The 15,279-nt window shown below is 35.8% G+C and overlaps 2 protein-coding genes across 3 annotated transcripts; one reads left to right on the top strand and one right to left on the bottom strand.

Annotated features, from left to right (window-relative positions):
• Positions 1-3,301: 3,301 nt before the first annotated feature.
• Positions 3,302-5,729, bottom strand: LOC121771270. The gene is made up of 2 exons (XM_042168050.1): positions 5,259-5,729; positions 3,302-3,549 (listed from the first exon to the last, which is right to left on the bottom strand). Exon 1 carries the CDS (start codon positions 5,644-5,646, stop codon positions 5,266-5,268), a length of 381 nt encoding a protein of 126 aa, XP_042023984.1. The 5' UTR covers positions 5,647-5,729; the 3' UTR covers positions 3,302-3,549; positions 5,259-5,265.
• A 726-nt stretch (positions 5,730-6,455) lies between these two features.
• On the top strand, positions 6,456-14,714 carry LOC121770593 (nuclear transport factor 2-like). Of its 2 annotated transcripts, XM_042167339.1 has the most exons (9): positions 6,456-6,678; positions 6,828-6,932; positions 9,457-9,644; positions 11,847-12,144; positions 12,230-12,775; positions 12,980-13,101; positions 13,177-13,245; positions 14,009-14,072; positions 14,208-14,714. In XM_042167339.1, the coding sequence occupies exons 3-9, from the start codon at positions 9,459-9,461 to the stop codon at positions 14,426-14,428; spliced, it is 1,506 nt and encodes a 501-aa protein (XP_042023273.1). In that variant the 5' UTR covers positions 6,456-6,678; positions 6,828-6,932; positions 9,457-9,458; the 3' UTR covers positions 14,429-14,714. The 2 variants fall into 2 exon arrangements, with proteins under 2 accessions (XP_042023273.1, XP_042023272.1); XM_042167338.1 differs by lacking the exon at positions 6,828-6,932.
• Positions 14,715-15,279: the final 565 nt, after the last annotated feature.

Genomic DNA, 15,279 nt, shown 5'->3' with positions numbered 1-15,279 from the left:
AAAAACATTATTTACACAATTAAAACCCGACCCGATTTCATATCATGTCGAAAATTGTTGGTGAGTGACACATTTATATATATATAGACATAGGGTGTGTGTGTGTGTATAAATGCATGTCTTTGTCAGTGGGCATGAGATGATATGATAACAAAACCTGCATCTACAGAAGCAGCAGTACAGTAAAGATAAGACAATTCTTCTTCACTGCTTCCATATTTAGAGATTGGTCAAATTCACTTCATCTTGTGGAACCCTAAATTCACTCGCATGTCATTTCTTTTCTATTTTTTGTTTCTTCCTTTTCCTTGTTTCCACATTCTTGCTTTTGTATCATCAGCCCACCTAAATCGTGTTGATAATAGAGAATCTTTGCTATCAAACACTTTTTTCAATCTCTTCAAGCTTTTATTTCTTTCATCGTTTGGAATTCGGATCACAGACATAACACCCAATTACTCCTATTTATTCATGCCTTCAATTTGAGCCATCATTACACAATATTCTTATAATTATTTTTTACTTTGACCCTTGAGACCAGTAAGGCACCCGTAATTTTTATTCAGGGAGTTCAACTAATTATAATTTATATATAAAGAAAATTATAATTAAATAAAAAATAAAGACTAATTTTAATACAAGAATAAAAGTTGTATAATACCACAACGCCTCTCTTTTATTCCTTTAGGTTGGACAATAACTTAACTTGATTGGACAATAAACATCTACCTAAGTAAAGACATGTAAACAAAGTTTTGTTGAGCTTTGTCTCATCGTATAGAAAATAATACTACAATTAAAATATCTTTCTAATCTATGATAAGCTACAATAAATAATAATATAATGCCTAGCTTTATTATTAAAATATTCTTTCCATCCCCGAAAAGTATTTTTTATTAGTCTGTCCCTAGTAGTAATAGAAATTTTCTAATTTAAGAAAAGTTAAACAACTCATTACCCATAAACATTATTTTATTTACAACTTATATCATACTACACCACTATGATGTGGAATTTACTCTCCATAAACTATTTACAATGTCATTTCTCTCTTTCTCTTACTTTTTCAATTACACATTAAAATTCGTGTCAAACCAAATATTCATACTTTTCAGGGACAGAGAGAGCAATATGCAAAGCTCAAATGAAAATGCATATTACTCACTGATTAAAGTAATTTATCATAAAGGAATAAAAAATTACTCCATTCGTCTCACCAAAGATAACCCACTTTCTTTTTTAGTTTGTCTCACCCAAGATGATTCATTACTAAAAATAGAAACTTATTTATCTTTATCTTATATCTTTCTTACTTTATTCTCTCCACTTAACACAAAATAAAACTGCAAAAATTCTCATGTCACTCAAAGAATGGGTCATCTTCCTTAGAACAGAGGGAGTTTAATGTTTGCATATAAATGAAAGTTGTATAGGAGTACTATATTTTCATTGACGCATTATATTATTTACAGAAAAAGGAGATTGAAAAAAAATGAAAAGTGAGTTCAAACTTGAATTTTTCTAGCAAATTATTGCTTACCTTTTTATTGTCTTGTTTTTAGATATTAACTCGTGCACGACAAGAATACCAAATATGAACAGTGGGAAAGAAAAGGCTGAAAAAGAGAGGAAATTAAAAAAGAAAGGGAAAAAGATTTATGTGTCATACATCATCCATAGTATCACCAAATTGTCTTTTACAAGAAGATACAGAGTAATAATAAAGAGATGTTGGGGATGGGGATCTTGATTGTGAGAGCATCCACAATGGCAGATGTCCCGGCGGACGTCGGACCGGCGTGTCGGACGTCCGCGCGGGACGTCCACCATTAGGCAGCATGCATACGGATACGGACGTCCGCTGCGGACACCGGAGTTCTGCGGCTTTCCGGGACGTCCGTCAGGATTCCGTCGTTGCGTTGACACGACGGACGTCCCGGCAGACGTCCCGATTTTTTATTGTTTTTTGTGGATGTCCATCGGGATATCCGCCATTGTGTAGTGGGATATCCTTATGACGTGGCAGTGCAGTGGGATGTCTTTATGACGTGGCAGAAGGTGTTTTTAGGAAGTCCGTCGAAATGTCCGCCGGGACATCCGTCCCATGGTGGATGCTCTGAGGTTTTACCAAATTTAATTATAGGACCCACTGTCCAGCCTATAAAATTCATATTCATTAAAACTGAAGTGATACAAAAATTTACACATGTTTTTGGTAGTTACAAAATGCAAAATAGTGGGTTTATGAAATGACACATCACACATTGCATTTGTGCTAAGGTAATATGCATAGGCACGCGCAGGGTTGCAACTGTAGATGGATAACTACAACACACTGAGTGTGCTTCCCTTGCACTTTACTCCCCCCATACACATATCTCTCTACTATCATATCATATTTTACAAGTATAATCTAAGTTCATGCATTATTCATATTTCATTCCATCTTGATGCATGAAAATGAAATTCCACACCACAATGGTGAAAATGTAAAGCTATGGACCAGATGAGACATAACAAGAATGAACTCCCATCAATTAAAAAACTGTGATTCAGATGTAAGCAAGGAATGTCACAAGTAGCTATCGCTAAGGTAGAAATCCATATAATGCTCAAGCCAGCTAAGTTTTTCATCATACTAAATGCATCCAACCGCACATTGTATGACACGTGGAGAATATGTACTACTGTGTTTTATTTCGTGCATCTGCCTCCTGTATAGATACTATACCTTACTCAAGTTTTTAATTATGTACAACATACTTGAAACTGGACTTTGAGTAGAACAATAGTGTAGGAGCATATATTCTCTAACAATCACTGAATAATTTTCCTCCAGTGAAAAATCTCATCAAGGTACAAGAACAATCAAGCTTCTTCAACAACAAATTATGAAGTCTTCAATGCAATCTATCATCATGAGCTCTTAATTCACGATGTGAACAATGAACTTATCACTTTGGCCTGTCTCAGTATAGCAACAAAATAACATTACTCAGTTGAAAACTTAACCAACAACAGTAGTCTGGGGAATGGAAGGCACGAGATAGTTATTAAAGAAGGCAGCAAACTTAATTGGGTCTAGCTGTCTAGGTGAAATAGAAAATGAATGCTATCTACCAAAAGTCATATGCCCAGGTGGGAGTTCATGTGAAGGATGTCTTCCTTTTCTTCACTAAGCTTAATCTTAACTGACTACATCTTAAATCATTAAGAAAGCAGAGAACTATAATGTGCAGATTGAAGCAATTGATCCCCAAAAAAATACAAGCTTTAAAATCTGTAATAATTCAAATTGCAGAAAGCAAAAGCCTAATAAGGCACATCTAGCAATGATTATAGATATAAAACACATTGGAGCTGCAAAATACTCCTTTGAGGTGAGAATACATTATTGGGGAAACAACTCGGGTAAGAAAGTACATGTCATGGAATACAACTTGTTCGTTTCAAGAAAATTATCTGGACAGAGAAAACCAGCTGCATAAAACCAAGCTTACATTTTATCAGAACTTCAAGCAGCCAGATAGCAGTCACAGCTCACGAGCCTGTTACATAAAGAAAATTACCCTTAGGACATTCAGACTTCAGAGTGATAAACCAGATCTTCCTAGTTTATCAAAAAAAGGGGGGGGTGGATGAAGAAGGTCATCTAATATGGAAATAGCAAGATAAATTTCTCAATGTATGCACAAATTTAGATTTTCTTAATAATCAGGTAAGATGCTTATCTCCACCAAGAAAGCAAGACATGAATATGAGGAAATGCTGCAAAGTCATTGTGAAGTTTGTCACATCACCATAATCTAGTTTGATCTAATTCTTTTAACATGCGTGCCCAGAATTTTGAACCGTGGGTGGGCTTGTTAGATTGACTATTGTATATTCTGGAAGACAGAATATACAGCAGGGCCAGCTGGATAGAAATATAAAACTTCCAGTTAGGTGCTTAGTTATACAAGTTATTCTGGAAACTGGCTTAGGATACATTACAGTTTATGACAAATGACTGCTGATCAGGTAGATTCTACATCATAGACAAAAAAGGGTGGTCAACCTGTCTGTTGCAATTCTCAACTCTAATATTGGGGTAGATGTCCTAAATCATTGCTTGGATAAGATATAAGACTGATGAGTACTTAGGAAAACTGAAGATATCAAATTATGTGCATGGAAATCAAGTGTTTGGTACACATGGCATACAAAGGCAATAAAACATCACTTCCAAGTCTTAGTGTTTTACTTGCACAAAACCAATTTTGTATCATATTTATATTTATCCTGGGCCTATAATAGGACCACTATGAGTTTTGTACTTCAAATTAGGCAGCTCTTACCATATCCAGAGTAATTTAGTAAAGCAATGAAACGAGTACAAACCAGGTAGTGCTTTCAAAATGAATTTGGCAGCAAGGGCATAGCTCAAATATGGATTACAGCATTAAGATAAAAAGGATGAGATTATTACACACGTCCTGTAAAAGTAAACACTAATCAGAAATAACCTTATCAAAGGTGAAAGTCTAGCGAGGGAGTATATGCTTGGCTGCTTAGTTTACACAATCCAGGTTACCTTTTGGGTAGTTATATGTCATCATACTGAACAACTACAGATACTTCAATTAGAAGCTAGAAAATGGTCCATATTCTCCTGTCTACAATACTTAGGCGGCACAACGTATTAACAACAGGTATTTTCATAACCCACATAGTAGTATCATAAGCTTCAATCCAGAAATACTGTCATCCAATGATATCCTTTATCACCCACATCTAAAATCCACATACATGAATCCCACCAAACTGTTTAGATCAGTGGCACGATCAGTTAGGTCATGCAACACATATCATCCAGAATTATCAAAATTTTACTTAGCCTACGACATTTTCTGGAACCTCCAGTCATAAACTAGGATGAGTATTTACATATTCACAAATATTGGATACTTCTAAACTTCATACTCAAGCATCTGCGGCACAACAAATCAAGATATGATTTACTAACCCTGAAAAAACAGGATGCAGATCGTGCAAGACCAACTCATATGAGCGCATTACAACATAATTAAGATTCGTATCCAAACACCAATCTCCATAGCATCAAAAGAAGTATCGGCAGTGAGACAACCAAAGTAGCAAACATAACATAAACTGTAAACTAATCTTAATGAGCCAATTCCCCATCTCAAGTCAAATAGCTAAATACACGAAATATTCTTCCCAAGTAAATACCTAAATTAAAGAACAAAATCCATACCAGCATTCTACTTCTGGTATCCGCCGCCGATGGCATTTTCGTCCTCGACAACAGTCGCAGTCAGGTACGGCTGCGGGAACTCACTCAGATCGAACGTCTTTTCCTTCTTCATCCGCTCCACGTCAGCCTTCTTCAAAAATGTGTGCTTAATCGGGGGGCGGTTGCGGCGCTGATCTCGGCTAAAATACTTGATGTCGTAAACAGTATCGGGGAGAGAGTTGGGCACGATGGCCTTGCCGGGGACGGTGGCGGGGCAGTAAACCCGGTAGTCCGTCGCCTTGGGGATGGAGTGTTGGTATTCAGGGTGGGCGACGGGGCCGGTGTATTCCCATGGCTTCTTGATGTAGCGGCGGAGGGTTTGGAATAGGGATTTCGCAGCGGACGCCATTGATCCAATTTGGGGATTTTCTTTCTATTGCAGCTCAGAAATTACTGTGTAAAATCAATATCCAAAAAGATGTGAGTATATCGAAAATAGAGTCGCCACCAGTGTAAAGCGACTACGTTTTTAAATCTATGCCATTTTGTTCTTTGGTTGATTTCTAATTTTATTTATCTTACATTTATCTTTTATACCATTGTAATAGGTCAAACTAAACTATATTTTCTTTAAAAATACCTAATTTATTATAATTGTATTTTTAAAGAACACATATTTTACTTTGATCTATTAATAATTATTAGTATAAATAAGAATTTTTGAAATGCCATAGAAATGGAGAGAAAGTGTATTAGTGATAAATGAATCCCATGAATTTCACAAAATAAAGTTTTTAATTTTAGGGGACGGGCTAAAAAAAGAATTTCTATTTTTAAGGGATGAGTGGAGTGGAATAGTTTAGTTGGTATAGTAATATATCAATCGTAGAAATTGTAATAATCTTCCATGATTAAGCAATGGATGGAATAAAAAAATATTTCTCCCTAATCTATTTTCTCTCTGCGATATAGTTCTTCTCACAAAAATATGCACTTTCTAATTTTGGAAAGTCTTTTCTCCCTAATGAGGTTGAACTTATTTTCTACTAACAATGCTTTATTTACTTTTTTTTCTCTACATCTCTCTTACTTTACCAATTTTACATTAGAACACATGCCAACCCTATATTCTTTGGGGACGGAGGGAATATATAACCAATCATTGGCACAATAAGAGATCACATTTTATTTCGTAATCTAAAAAAATATCCAGCTAGTTGAAATAATTGATTAACCTTTTCTAGTCCATCCAGCTTAATCTTTGTGGATTAAACAATTTTAATTTTTCGTCACTATGCAAAAATATGTATAAACGTTTAATTGAGCACAAATTATATGCTTTAGCAGCGAGTAGTTTTCCAACTCTGCTGGATTCTTCTGTTTCTCTTTGTTCACGATCGCGTAGATCTCTCTCTTTCTCTCTCCACATCCAATTGATCAGGTACTCAATCGCATTCAATCAAGTTGATCATGTCGACACCGCTATCTACGTGTTTTACTGCTTTTCCTAGTTAAGCGTGATCAGTGATGTACTCGACGCTATTTTCTCTCCGGCTTTAAATGATGGCAAATGTGTGATTGTGTGAATAGATTGCTGACGATTCCCACATTTTGCGGCGGCTTTTGATTCCGGGGTAGTATCGAATCCCGTCACGGCCAGATCTGATGGTAGAATTAGTGAAGAACTGATAATAGGTTAGTTTGCATTGTTGGGGTTTTGGGGGTTTATATCAACATTGTTGCTTAATAGGCTGCATTTTTAGGCATTGTGTGGGTTTATAGGCTGATGCACAAACTGATTAGGGTTTTTGGGATAAGTTGATCCTTTTAATTGTTTGTAGTTGTTATAGACTAATGTTTACTGATTCATGGTTGGGGTATCTGGTTGAAACTGGTTTTGTGCCGCTCATCAGTGGTGTAGCATTATCTCAACACTTGGCCTTTTGGTTTTTAATGTTGTTTTAAGAGTGCTGAGGCTTTTTTGCTTCTACCTCTTTGTTTTAATGGGTTTTAGGTTTATTGAAACCTTTTGTGTACATCACTGTGCATTAGTGCTCAAGAAATTACGAATACTTTGACGAGGATTATTCAAGGTGTGAGTTTACACAAAACGTGGCCAGTACTATTTTTCTGAAGTGAGCTGCTTGCTCCTTGAAGCTCAATGGGGTAGTACCAAAAACCAAACGTGTTGACATATTTCACCCCTGTGATAATGTTTCATTCAGTTCCTCTTTCATTCTCGAGTTATGTTAGAATCATTGGTCTACTGCGAGTCTTATTCCAGGTAGAGTCAGAGCTACTACGTTTGCCTAAAGGATTATTTATAGCTGAGAAGACATCCCTATAGAATTGTCATATGCTTGTACTAGGAGTGATATATTGGTAAACCTTGTACTCCCTCTGTCCTCTTTAGCCGAGTCATATTCATTTTTTGGTCACCCCACTGTAATTGAGGCATTCCTCTTTATCGCAAAATTCTACACATTTAATCTCCCTTACTTTGTTGTCTCTTCTTCTTTGTGCTCTCTTCAATTATCTATTTGATTCTTTGTTCATATCTCTTCACTTATCTACTTCATTATCTCTTCACTCATCTCCTTTATTATCTATTCACTTATCTACTTTATTATCTCCTACTTTATTTTCTTTCCACTCAACTCACTAAACACCTATTCATTAATCTTCGTGCCCAAAAGAAACGCCTCTACTATGGCTTGATGGAGGGAATACTATATACACAGTGGGTGAATGCTAAAAACTCCCTTGAAATTGTGGTGATATGTATCAGCTTGTGAACTTTTGCTTCATTTAGATTGAATATGGTTCGCTGCTAAGGAATTTAATTTTTGATTGACTCTTATGTTTCATTCGTATCAACAATAATGGTAGATGTACTACTAGATTGGGGTGAATTCCCAATATTATTAAAATAATTTCACTGATAACGGTTAAATCATCTCGTAAATTGAGCATAAAAAAGGGATCGTGGCTTTCTGTGGATTAGTTTTACTTTTAAATGGACAACGGTCATGTTATTTGAATTTTAACAGATAAGCATTAAGTCATTGCCTAGCTGTTCCAGGCTACTGGGTTTCCCCTCGCTTTCGTCGAAAATCTTTCCCTCTGGCCTCTGTCTATATATACACACAGTTGCTCACTTTTGCTCATCTGGCACGCACAAACACAAACACCCATCTATCCATCACTCTCTCTCTAACACACGCATTCAGTCGCCCACCCACACCCAATCCTGCCTTCTGGCCCTCCCCCAAAAATTCCAATTATTCTCAGTAACCCTGTACTGATTTTGTTTATTCGAACTACTGTTTTCGAGAATGCTGTTTATTTGCTGTATTTGTCTGCTTTTTCAGAATAAAGGGGGATATATATGAATCATTTACTTCTGTCTTTTAAATTATTGGAAATATGTGCTTTTTTAGGAACCAAGAGATTATTAATTTCTTCATTTGCCACCCTCATAATTCTGCTAATGTGTTTATCAGATTACTTTAATGGTTAGATTTTCTGATGGAATAAGGAAAAACTGAGGGTTTTGTTTCCATTGTGGGATTTGGAGTTTTGTGCAAATATTGATGCATACGATGGAATATTTTTACTAAATTCTGAAGATTAATCATTATGTGTTTGTTGGAAGTTTTCAAAAGTGTCTACTATTCATTGTTATTAAATATTAAAATGGTTTATCTCAATTTTCCTTGTTCTTATGATTTATTTGTTTTGCTAGATGATTAGGACGTTTGTGTTTATATGTTACCGCAGCCAGTAATTATTGACGATTTATGCTCATTTTATCATTGCGATTTGGGTTTATATTTGTCCTGGTGGGTAGTTAGGTCTTTGTGGTTGTTAATCTTTTATTTGATGGGCTTCTTGATTTCAAAAACAGTATGGCTATATTGGACCACCGTTCTTTGTTTTAGAAATTTTAAAAAAAACATGGAAATATTTCTTGCACAAATCACTTGTAGCAAAATGTAACAGCCTATAGTAAGTCAACTAATGGCAAATGATTCTATTTCAGCATTTGTAGGCTCTAATGTCTGATTAGCTAACTCGTAAGATGTTGATTTCATATTAATTAAAAGCCAGATAGGAGTTGTCTCAGACTTCCCTTTCTTATTCTTCTATTTTCCCACTTTGTGTGTGAAAGAGTCCAAAACTCCAAATACATGTTAAGATTGACTCCAGCTTCTGGCAGGAATGGCTGCGCAAAGTGTGAGTCCTCCCCCAACTCCAAGTGCTCAAGTGATTGGAAATGCTTTTGTGGATCAGTATTACCATATTCTCCACCACTCTCCTGAATTGGTCTTCAGATTTTACCATGATACAAGTTTACTGAGTAGACCAGAGCCTGATGGCCATATGACCACTGTGACAACGATGAAAGTGAGTATGACAATTTTACAGAATACTTTATTATCCTTAAAGTGATTATTTCCATTGTTAATATACTACTAATATTAATACATTTCCTCTTTTATTTTACATTTTCTGAAATTTATATGGGATACTTTTCTTGGGGTGCGAGGAGTGTGACACCTGTCATGCAATAATATGTTTCAACTCATCTTTGTATATGCCATCCAAATATAAATGTACATTGAGCGTTATTATGGAATTATATTTATTAACTAGGCCATGTTTTTTGTCTTCCTTTTGAGTGGGAGGTGGGCACAGGATCATCAAAGCATGCTTTTGCTTCAAATTTTAGATTAGGTGACATATAGTTGGTAGTATGAAGGGATAGGGAAGACTCGCTAAATAAGAGCGAGACCAAAACCGAGATGGAGTGATCTCTTCATTGTTGAAAGATTGAAGTCTCAACATCAAGAAAACTAATATGTCGACATACAAACATCTTAATAGTGTTAACTTATGCATTTTTATATGCGATGAGTCCACAGGACTTGGTTGAGTCTTTCTTTATTATGAGCGTCTTTTATCCATGTTGTATTGTGATGACGTATATAGGGTTACTTGAAAAATAACACGAACTCTGGATCAATGTGCAAGCATGCACGAGCCTTTTAAATGTTGCCTATTGGTACATCAAGCCCTCATTCCAAGACTGACTCCTGCTTCTGCTACTTGTATATAGCTGTATCCTGTCATTGGCTGCAGGAGTTGCAACCACAACTGACTCCCTTTCCTCCATGATCCATCCCATCTTTCCCCTGAATCAATTTTTTCCATTCAGTGATAGAATTTCAAATTCTAATAGCAAAACCTAACCCTGACCTCTATGGTCCTCCCTCAATCATTTCACTAAATAGTCACTAGTCACTCTAGCCATGACTATGGTTACATCTACACCTATCAAAGAATTCCGTTGCTGATTAGGTCCTTCGATGGCTGATCAAATCGAACATGCATATTCATCTGTGTTGCTTTTTGTAATATTTAAAGATCAAAAAGTAAAAGTTTTAGGTAAACTGGTAAGCAGCTGCTACTAAGGTCGTGCTTTAATTTTTTGAAAAAATAACCCAATATACTTGTAGCTAAGATCTCCCCAAGGTATATTACAATTGTAAATTTCTCCAAAGTTATATGTGGGTGTGGGTGTGTGTATTATATAGGCCAATAGGCAATAGCTATAATTAATCAAATTTTTGTTGACACCAAGTATTCTATTAATTGTTACTTTAGCCATACTTTGACCAGTTATGTGAATGTATAGCTAATTTATGATGTTGATTGACATTAACTAATGTTATTGCAACGTACATTTTATATCAATTACTCATCATCAATATTAACTAAAAAACCCAGGAAAATCAAACAGTACCTAGTCTGCCACAGACTCGCAGACTACTGCTATTACCAGAACGCGAATTCCAAATATTTTTTTCCATGCTTGTTTTGTTGTCTTCAGTTCTGATGCCTAATCTGTTCCTGGAATATTGAAATAATGCTAGATTAGAATTTGGGCATCAATTCAAATGGCCTCCCTCTCTCTCACCCTATAATAATAATCATGACAAACCCACTTTTCCAAATGTAAAGGAACCTCTTCAAGTTCAGGTTGGCAATAGTGTTCTTTCGATTAGCCTTTCTTCTTTCCTTTTCGATTTAATCATTAGTTTTCTATAATAGCATAATGTGGAGAACAAAAGTTTTCATGTTTTATTTTCAAACAGCTATTTTTCTTCCCTTTGGAAGTGAAAATTATCATTGTGGTTGCCATACGCCATTGGCCACGGTCATCAGGACGCACTGTCTGTATGTGTGATTGTTTGATATTTGGGGTTAAATTTCTTGAACATATATTGATGATGATCATGATATATAATTACATTAGATCTACACGGAACGGAAACCTCATCAGTTTATTTTGACCGGCATAAAAGTTGGCTATGATTTTGCTTTTCAGTCCAAGTATAATTTTAGAAACATTGGCTATAATAATAGAAAAATCATAGAGAACTGGAACTTTTAGCTAATATACATATATATACAGTTTAAAGTTAATTAGTGTCCATTTGGACTACTATCAGTCTTATTTCACGTGAAGAAGTCAACCTACTTAAGTTTATCTCACAGATTTTATTCAAATTATATAAACAATCGTCTGTTTTCTTGTTATACCAGGGAATCAATGATAAAATATGCTCCTTGAACTACAAGAACTACAAGGCAGAGATAAAGACTGCTGATGCACAGGATTCTTATAAGGATGGAGTAATTGTCCTAGTGACTGGCTGCTTGACCGGAAAGGACAGCCTAAGAAGGAAATTCACGCAAACCTTTTTTCTTGCTCCTCAAGACAAAGGATACTATGTTTTAAATGATATTTTTAGGTATGTAGATGTAAATGGATCAGATATGGTTCCGGTGGTGGACATTGGAGTTCAAGAGACACCGTCAAATTCTTTGGAGCCAAATGCAGGTTGGCTTTATAATTGTTTCTTTTGTTTTTCATGATTATCAATTGATTTGTCTTTGCTTTATCATCGTGTTCATTTGTTCCTTAGAACCTGCTGAAGTTGTTGAATCCCCCCGTACCAACCATGCGTCTTCCTTAGTGCCTCAAGTTGAGAATATTGAGGGGGTCATTGATGATGACGTGACTAATGAGGTGGTAGTTGATGGTGAAGTGATTAATGAGCGGGTAGTTGATGGTGAAGTGATTAATGAGGGGGTAGTTGATGGTGAAGTAATTAATGAAGTGGTAGTTGATGATGAAGTGGTTAATGGGGGTTATGATGGGAATGCCGTTAATGATACTGATGAAATGGCAGAAGCTGACCCTCGTGTGAATGAGAATCGTGTACTGGAGGCTGCAGAATCACTTCCTTGCTCACCCCAGGAGGATGCTCCAAAAAAATCATATGCTTCTATTGTTAGTTCGCAGACAAAAAAGGGTTCTATCAAAGTTTATGTTCCTACTAACACATCAAAAGTAGTTTTAGCAAAAAAAGAGAAGCAGCCAGTCAACACAGCAGAGCATCCTGCTCCTGAATCTTCAAGTCCTGCTGCACCCACCAATGCATTGGAAAGTCGAGATACTCAGGACGAAGGTATTCTTTTTTATCTGGTATTTTTCATATTAGATGAATGACTGAGCACTGACAAACTTGACTTAAATTATTAGCATAAGAAAAAAGCAAAACCTTCTCTAAGATGTGATGATAGGTTAGGGATGTCGACAAAATATTGTCTGTTCATGACCCCTCCTTATCTCTGCAGCAGCTTATATGCTTTTTGTTTGTTATTTCTTACAGTTGAGGGCCACTCCGTATATATCCGCAATTTGCCTCTAAGTGTTACAGCTTCTCAGCTTGAATCTGAATTTCAGAAATTCGGAGCTATTAAGCCACATGGGGTCCAAGTCAGGGGTAACAAGGTTAGTATTAATGCTAGTTGCTCTGCATTCTTCAACTCGAATATTATATTGATATTGACTCTACATCTCCTCTAGCTACAACAAGGTTTCTGTTTCGGCTTTGTTGAATTTCAAGAGTTTAGCTCCATGCAAAGTGCAATTAAGGTACGTGATCTTCAAATTATGTCCTCTCCTTCTCTTTCCTTTTTCGTTTCTTCTTCTACGCTTAGCCATGACCATATGACATAGCCAAGACTTGTGAGGGAGTGACCAATCTGGTATTGTTTAAAGTAACTTGGGAGCATTTTCTTATGCTGAAATGCCACTCTGACTTTGCTGCTCCTTTCAGAAGTTCTCTCATCATCATGGCCATCTTGTAATTCTTAGTATCTCATTATCATGGATTAAGCTAATTTAAAAGGATATGCAGTCACTTGATGGGATCTTTGAGTTGAAACAATCTCTATTGACTCTAGAAAAACATAAACCCAATCTGTTAGGAAATTTGGACTCAGCAATATGCTTCTAATACTGAAATGAATGGCAAAGCCCCCTTATATTTTCCACGGTACCTTGTTTATACATTTATTCATGGGCACCCTTACAGTGTATTAGTTAATAGGTTGATATGATGAAGTGGCATTCTGGTCAATAGACGAGTGATGGCATTTTTATTTTGATGTAAGAGATACGAAGCAGTTGGGACGTTAATTTTCTTATGCTGTATGCTACTTTTCTGCGAGTGGCTGCATTTGTGAGATGGTACTGATGCTTGCCTCCATTGTCAACATAAAGAACTCCCTGTAGACCTTGAGCTGAACAAAAATTGTTGAAAATTTGTTGATATATTTTCTTATAGATTGTCGTAAATTATGTTTTAAACTATATTCATAGTCTACGTTATTGTAAAATTGCCTCTGTTCATTAGGCTTCTCCGATAACTATTGGTGATCGCCAAGCTGTTGTGGAAATAAAAAGGACAACCACCCGAGGTTAGTAGGAGCCTAACTTTCACCATCTCTAATCCTTGAAATATGCGGACTTCAATTTTAGATTGAGTCATTTATTCTGGAAACTATTTTCTTTGAGAAAATCATTCTTCTGACATTGACGTTGGTTCTGCACAGTTGGTGGTGGGAGGGGTCGATTTACTCCTTCACGTGGAGGATATCGCAACGATGGCTTCAGGAGTCGTGGAAATTATAATGGCTGCCAGACCTATGTCAGAAGCGATAGCTTAAGAGGCCGTGGACACTTTAGCAGTGGGCGCAGCGGAGATGGCTATCAGCAAGGAAGAGGGAGGGGCGGTCATCGTTCCAACCCAACACAGAATACTACATCAGCATAAGATCCGTGGACGTTGGGGGCAATTTTGACAGAGGTGTGATGCCTGAACATCAATGTGTGTTAATCCTGGCAGCAATATCAAAAGTTAAGATTAGAGGGGGTTTACCTTAGATTATCGGAATGGGTATTAAGTGTAGTAGTATCAGTTTTAAATCTCTCCTTTAGCCCTCTTTTGCAACAGAATTTTGACTAGAGTAGAGGGGATACTTGCAGCCTATAGGAATGTAGTTTGAAATGACTATGATATCTTTATCTTTGGGGAAAAATGAAAATTGGTTTTATGATCAGTGTTTTATGTGAATGTTGCTGATTTTTTACTAGTCTCTTTTTTATAGTACTAGTTTATATTTATTTTTATTGGGAGATAAACATCAAATTCTAAAAGCTGTGTCTTGATAGACTTGAACGCGTGACCATTGGTCAAGGTCACCAACATTAACCACTCTCTTTATATCTTATCTTATGTTATGTTGGTCGTTCTTCTTTAGATGTGTAGTATATGAATATATTATATATATGTTTCATGTTAATATAGTTCAAGAATATAGTTTTTTCATTTTTCATTTCATGAAAACTAGTTATGTAATTCCATTTTTTTCGTCCATCAAAATTAGCTTTTTATATTTATATTAAAAAAATTATTTCTAATAAGATAAATTTTATTTTCTATTAAAAATATTTAATTATTTTTCTCTTTTTCTCTTTTTTTAATTTATTAATTTAGTATTAAATTTGTGAATTCTTTAACTTTGACAATTTTCCTGACAGAGGATAGTTAGAAAATTTCAATTCCACGTTCTAGATGACGTGGATACTTTTGCAGTTGTTACTTTGAAATACTGCAAGTTTTGA

The sequence above is a fragment of the Salvia splendens genome, chromosome 16, assembly GCF_004379255.2.
Source record: "Salvia splendens isolate huo1 chromosome 16, SspV2, whole genome shotgun sequence".
Lineage (NCBI taxonomy): Eukaryota > Viridiplantae > Streptophyta > Magnoliopsida > Lamiales > Lamiaceae > Salvia > Salvia splendens.
The sequence above is the reverse complement of the archived record's forward strand: the minus strand, read 5'-3'. Positions and strand labels throughout refer to the sequence as shown.

Coding starts and splice junctions, on each gene's coding strand:
- LOC121771270 (XM_042168050.1), bottom strand. CDS start 5,646: ATGGCGTCCGCTGCGAAATCCCTATTCCAAACCCTCCGCCGCTACATC.
- LOC121770593 (XM_042167338.1), top strand. CDS start 9,459: ATGGCTGCGCAAAGTGTGAGTCCTCCCCCAACTCCAAGTGCTCAAGTG. Junction 12,776..12,979: donor TCGAGATACTCAGGACGAAG/GTATTCTTTTTT, acceptor TATTTCTTACAG/TTGAGGGCCACTCCGTATAT. Junction 13,102..13,176: donor TCCAAGTCAGGGGTAACAAG/GTTAGTATTAAT, acceptor CATCTCCTCTAG/CTACAACAAGGTTTCTGTTT.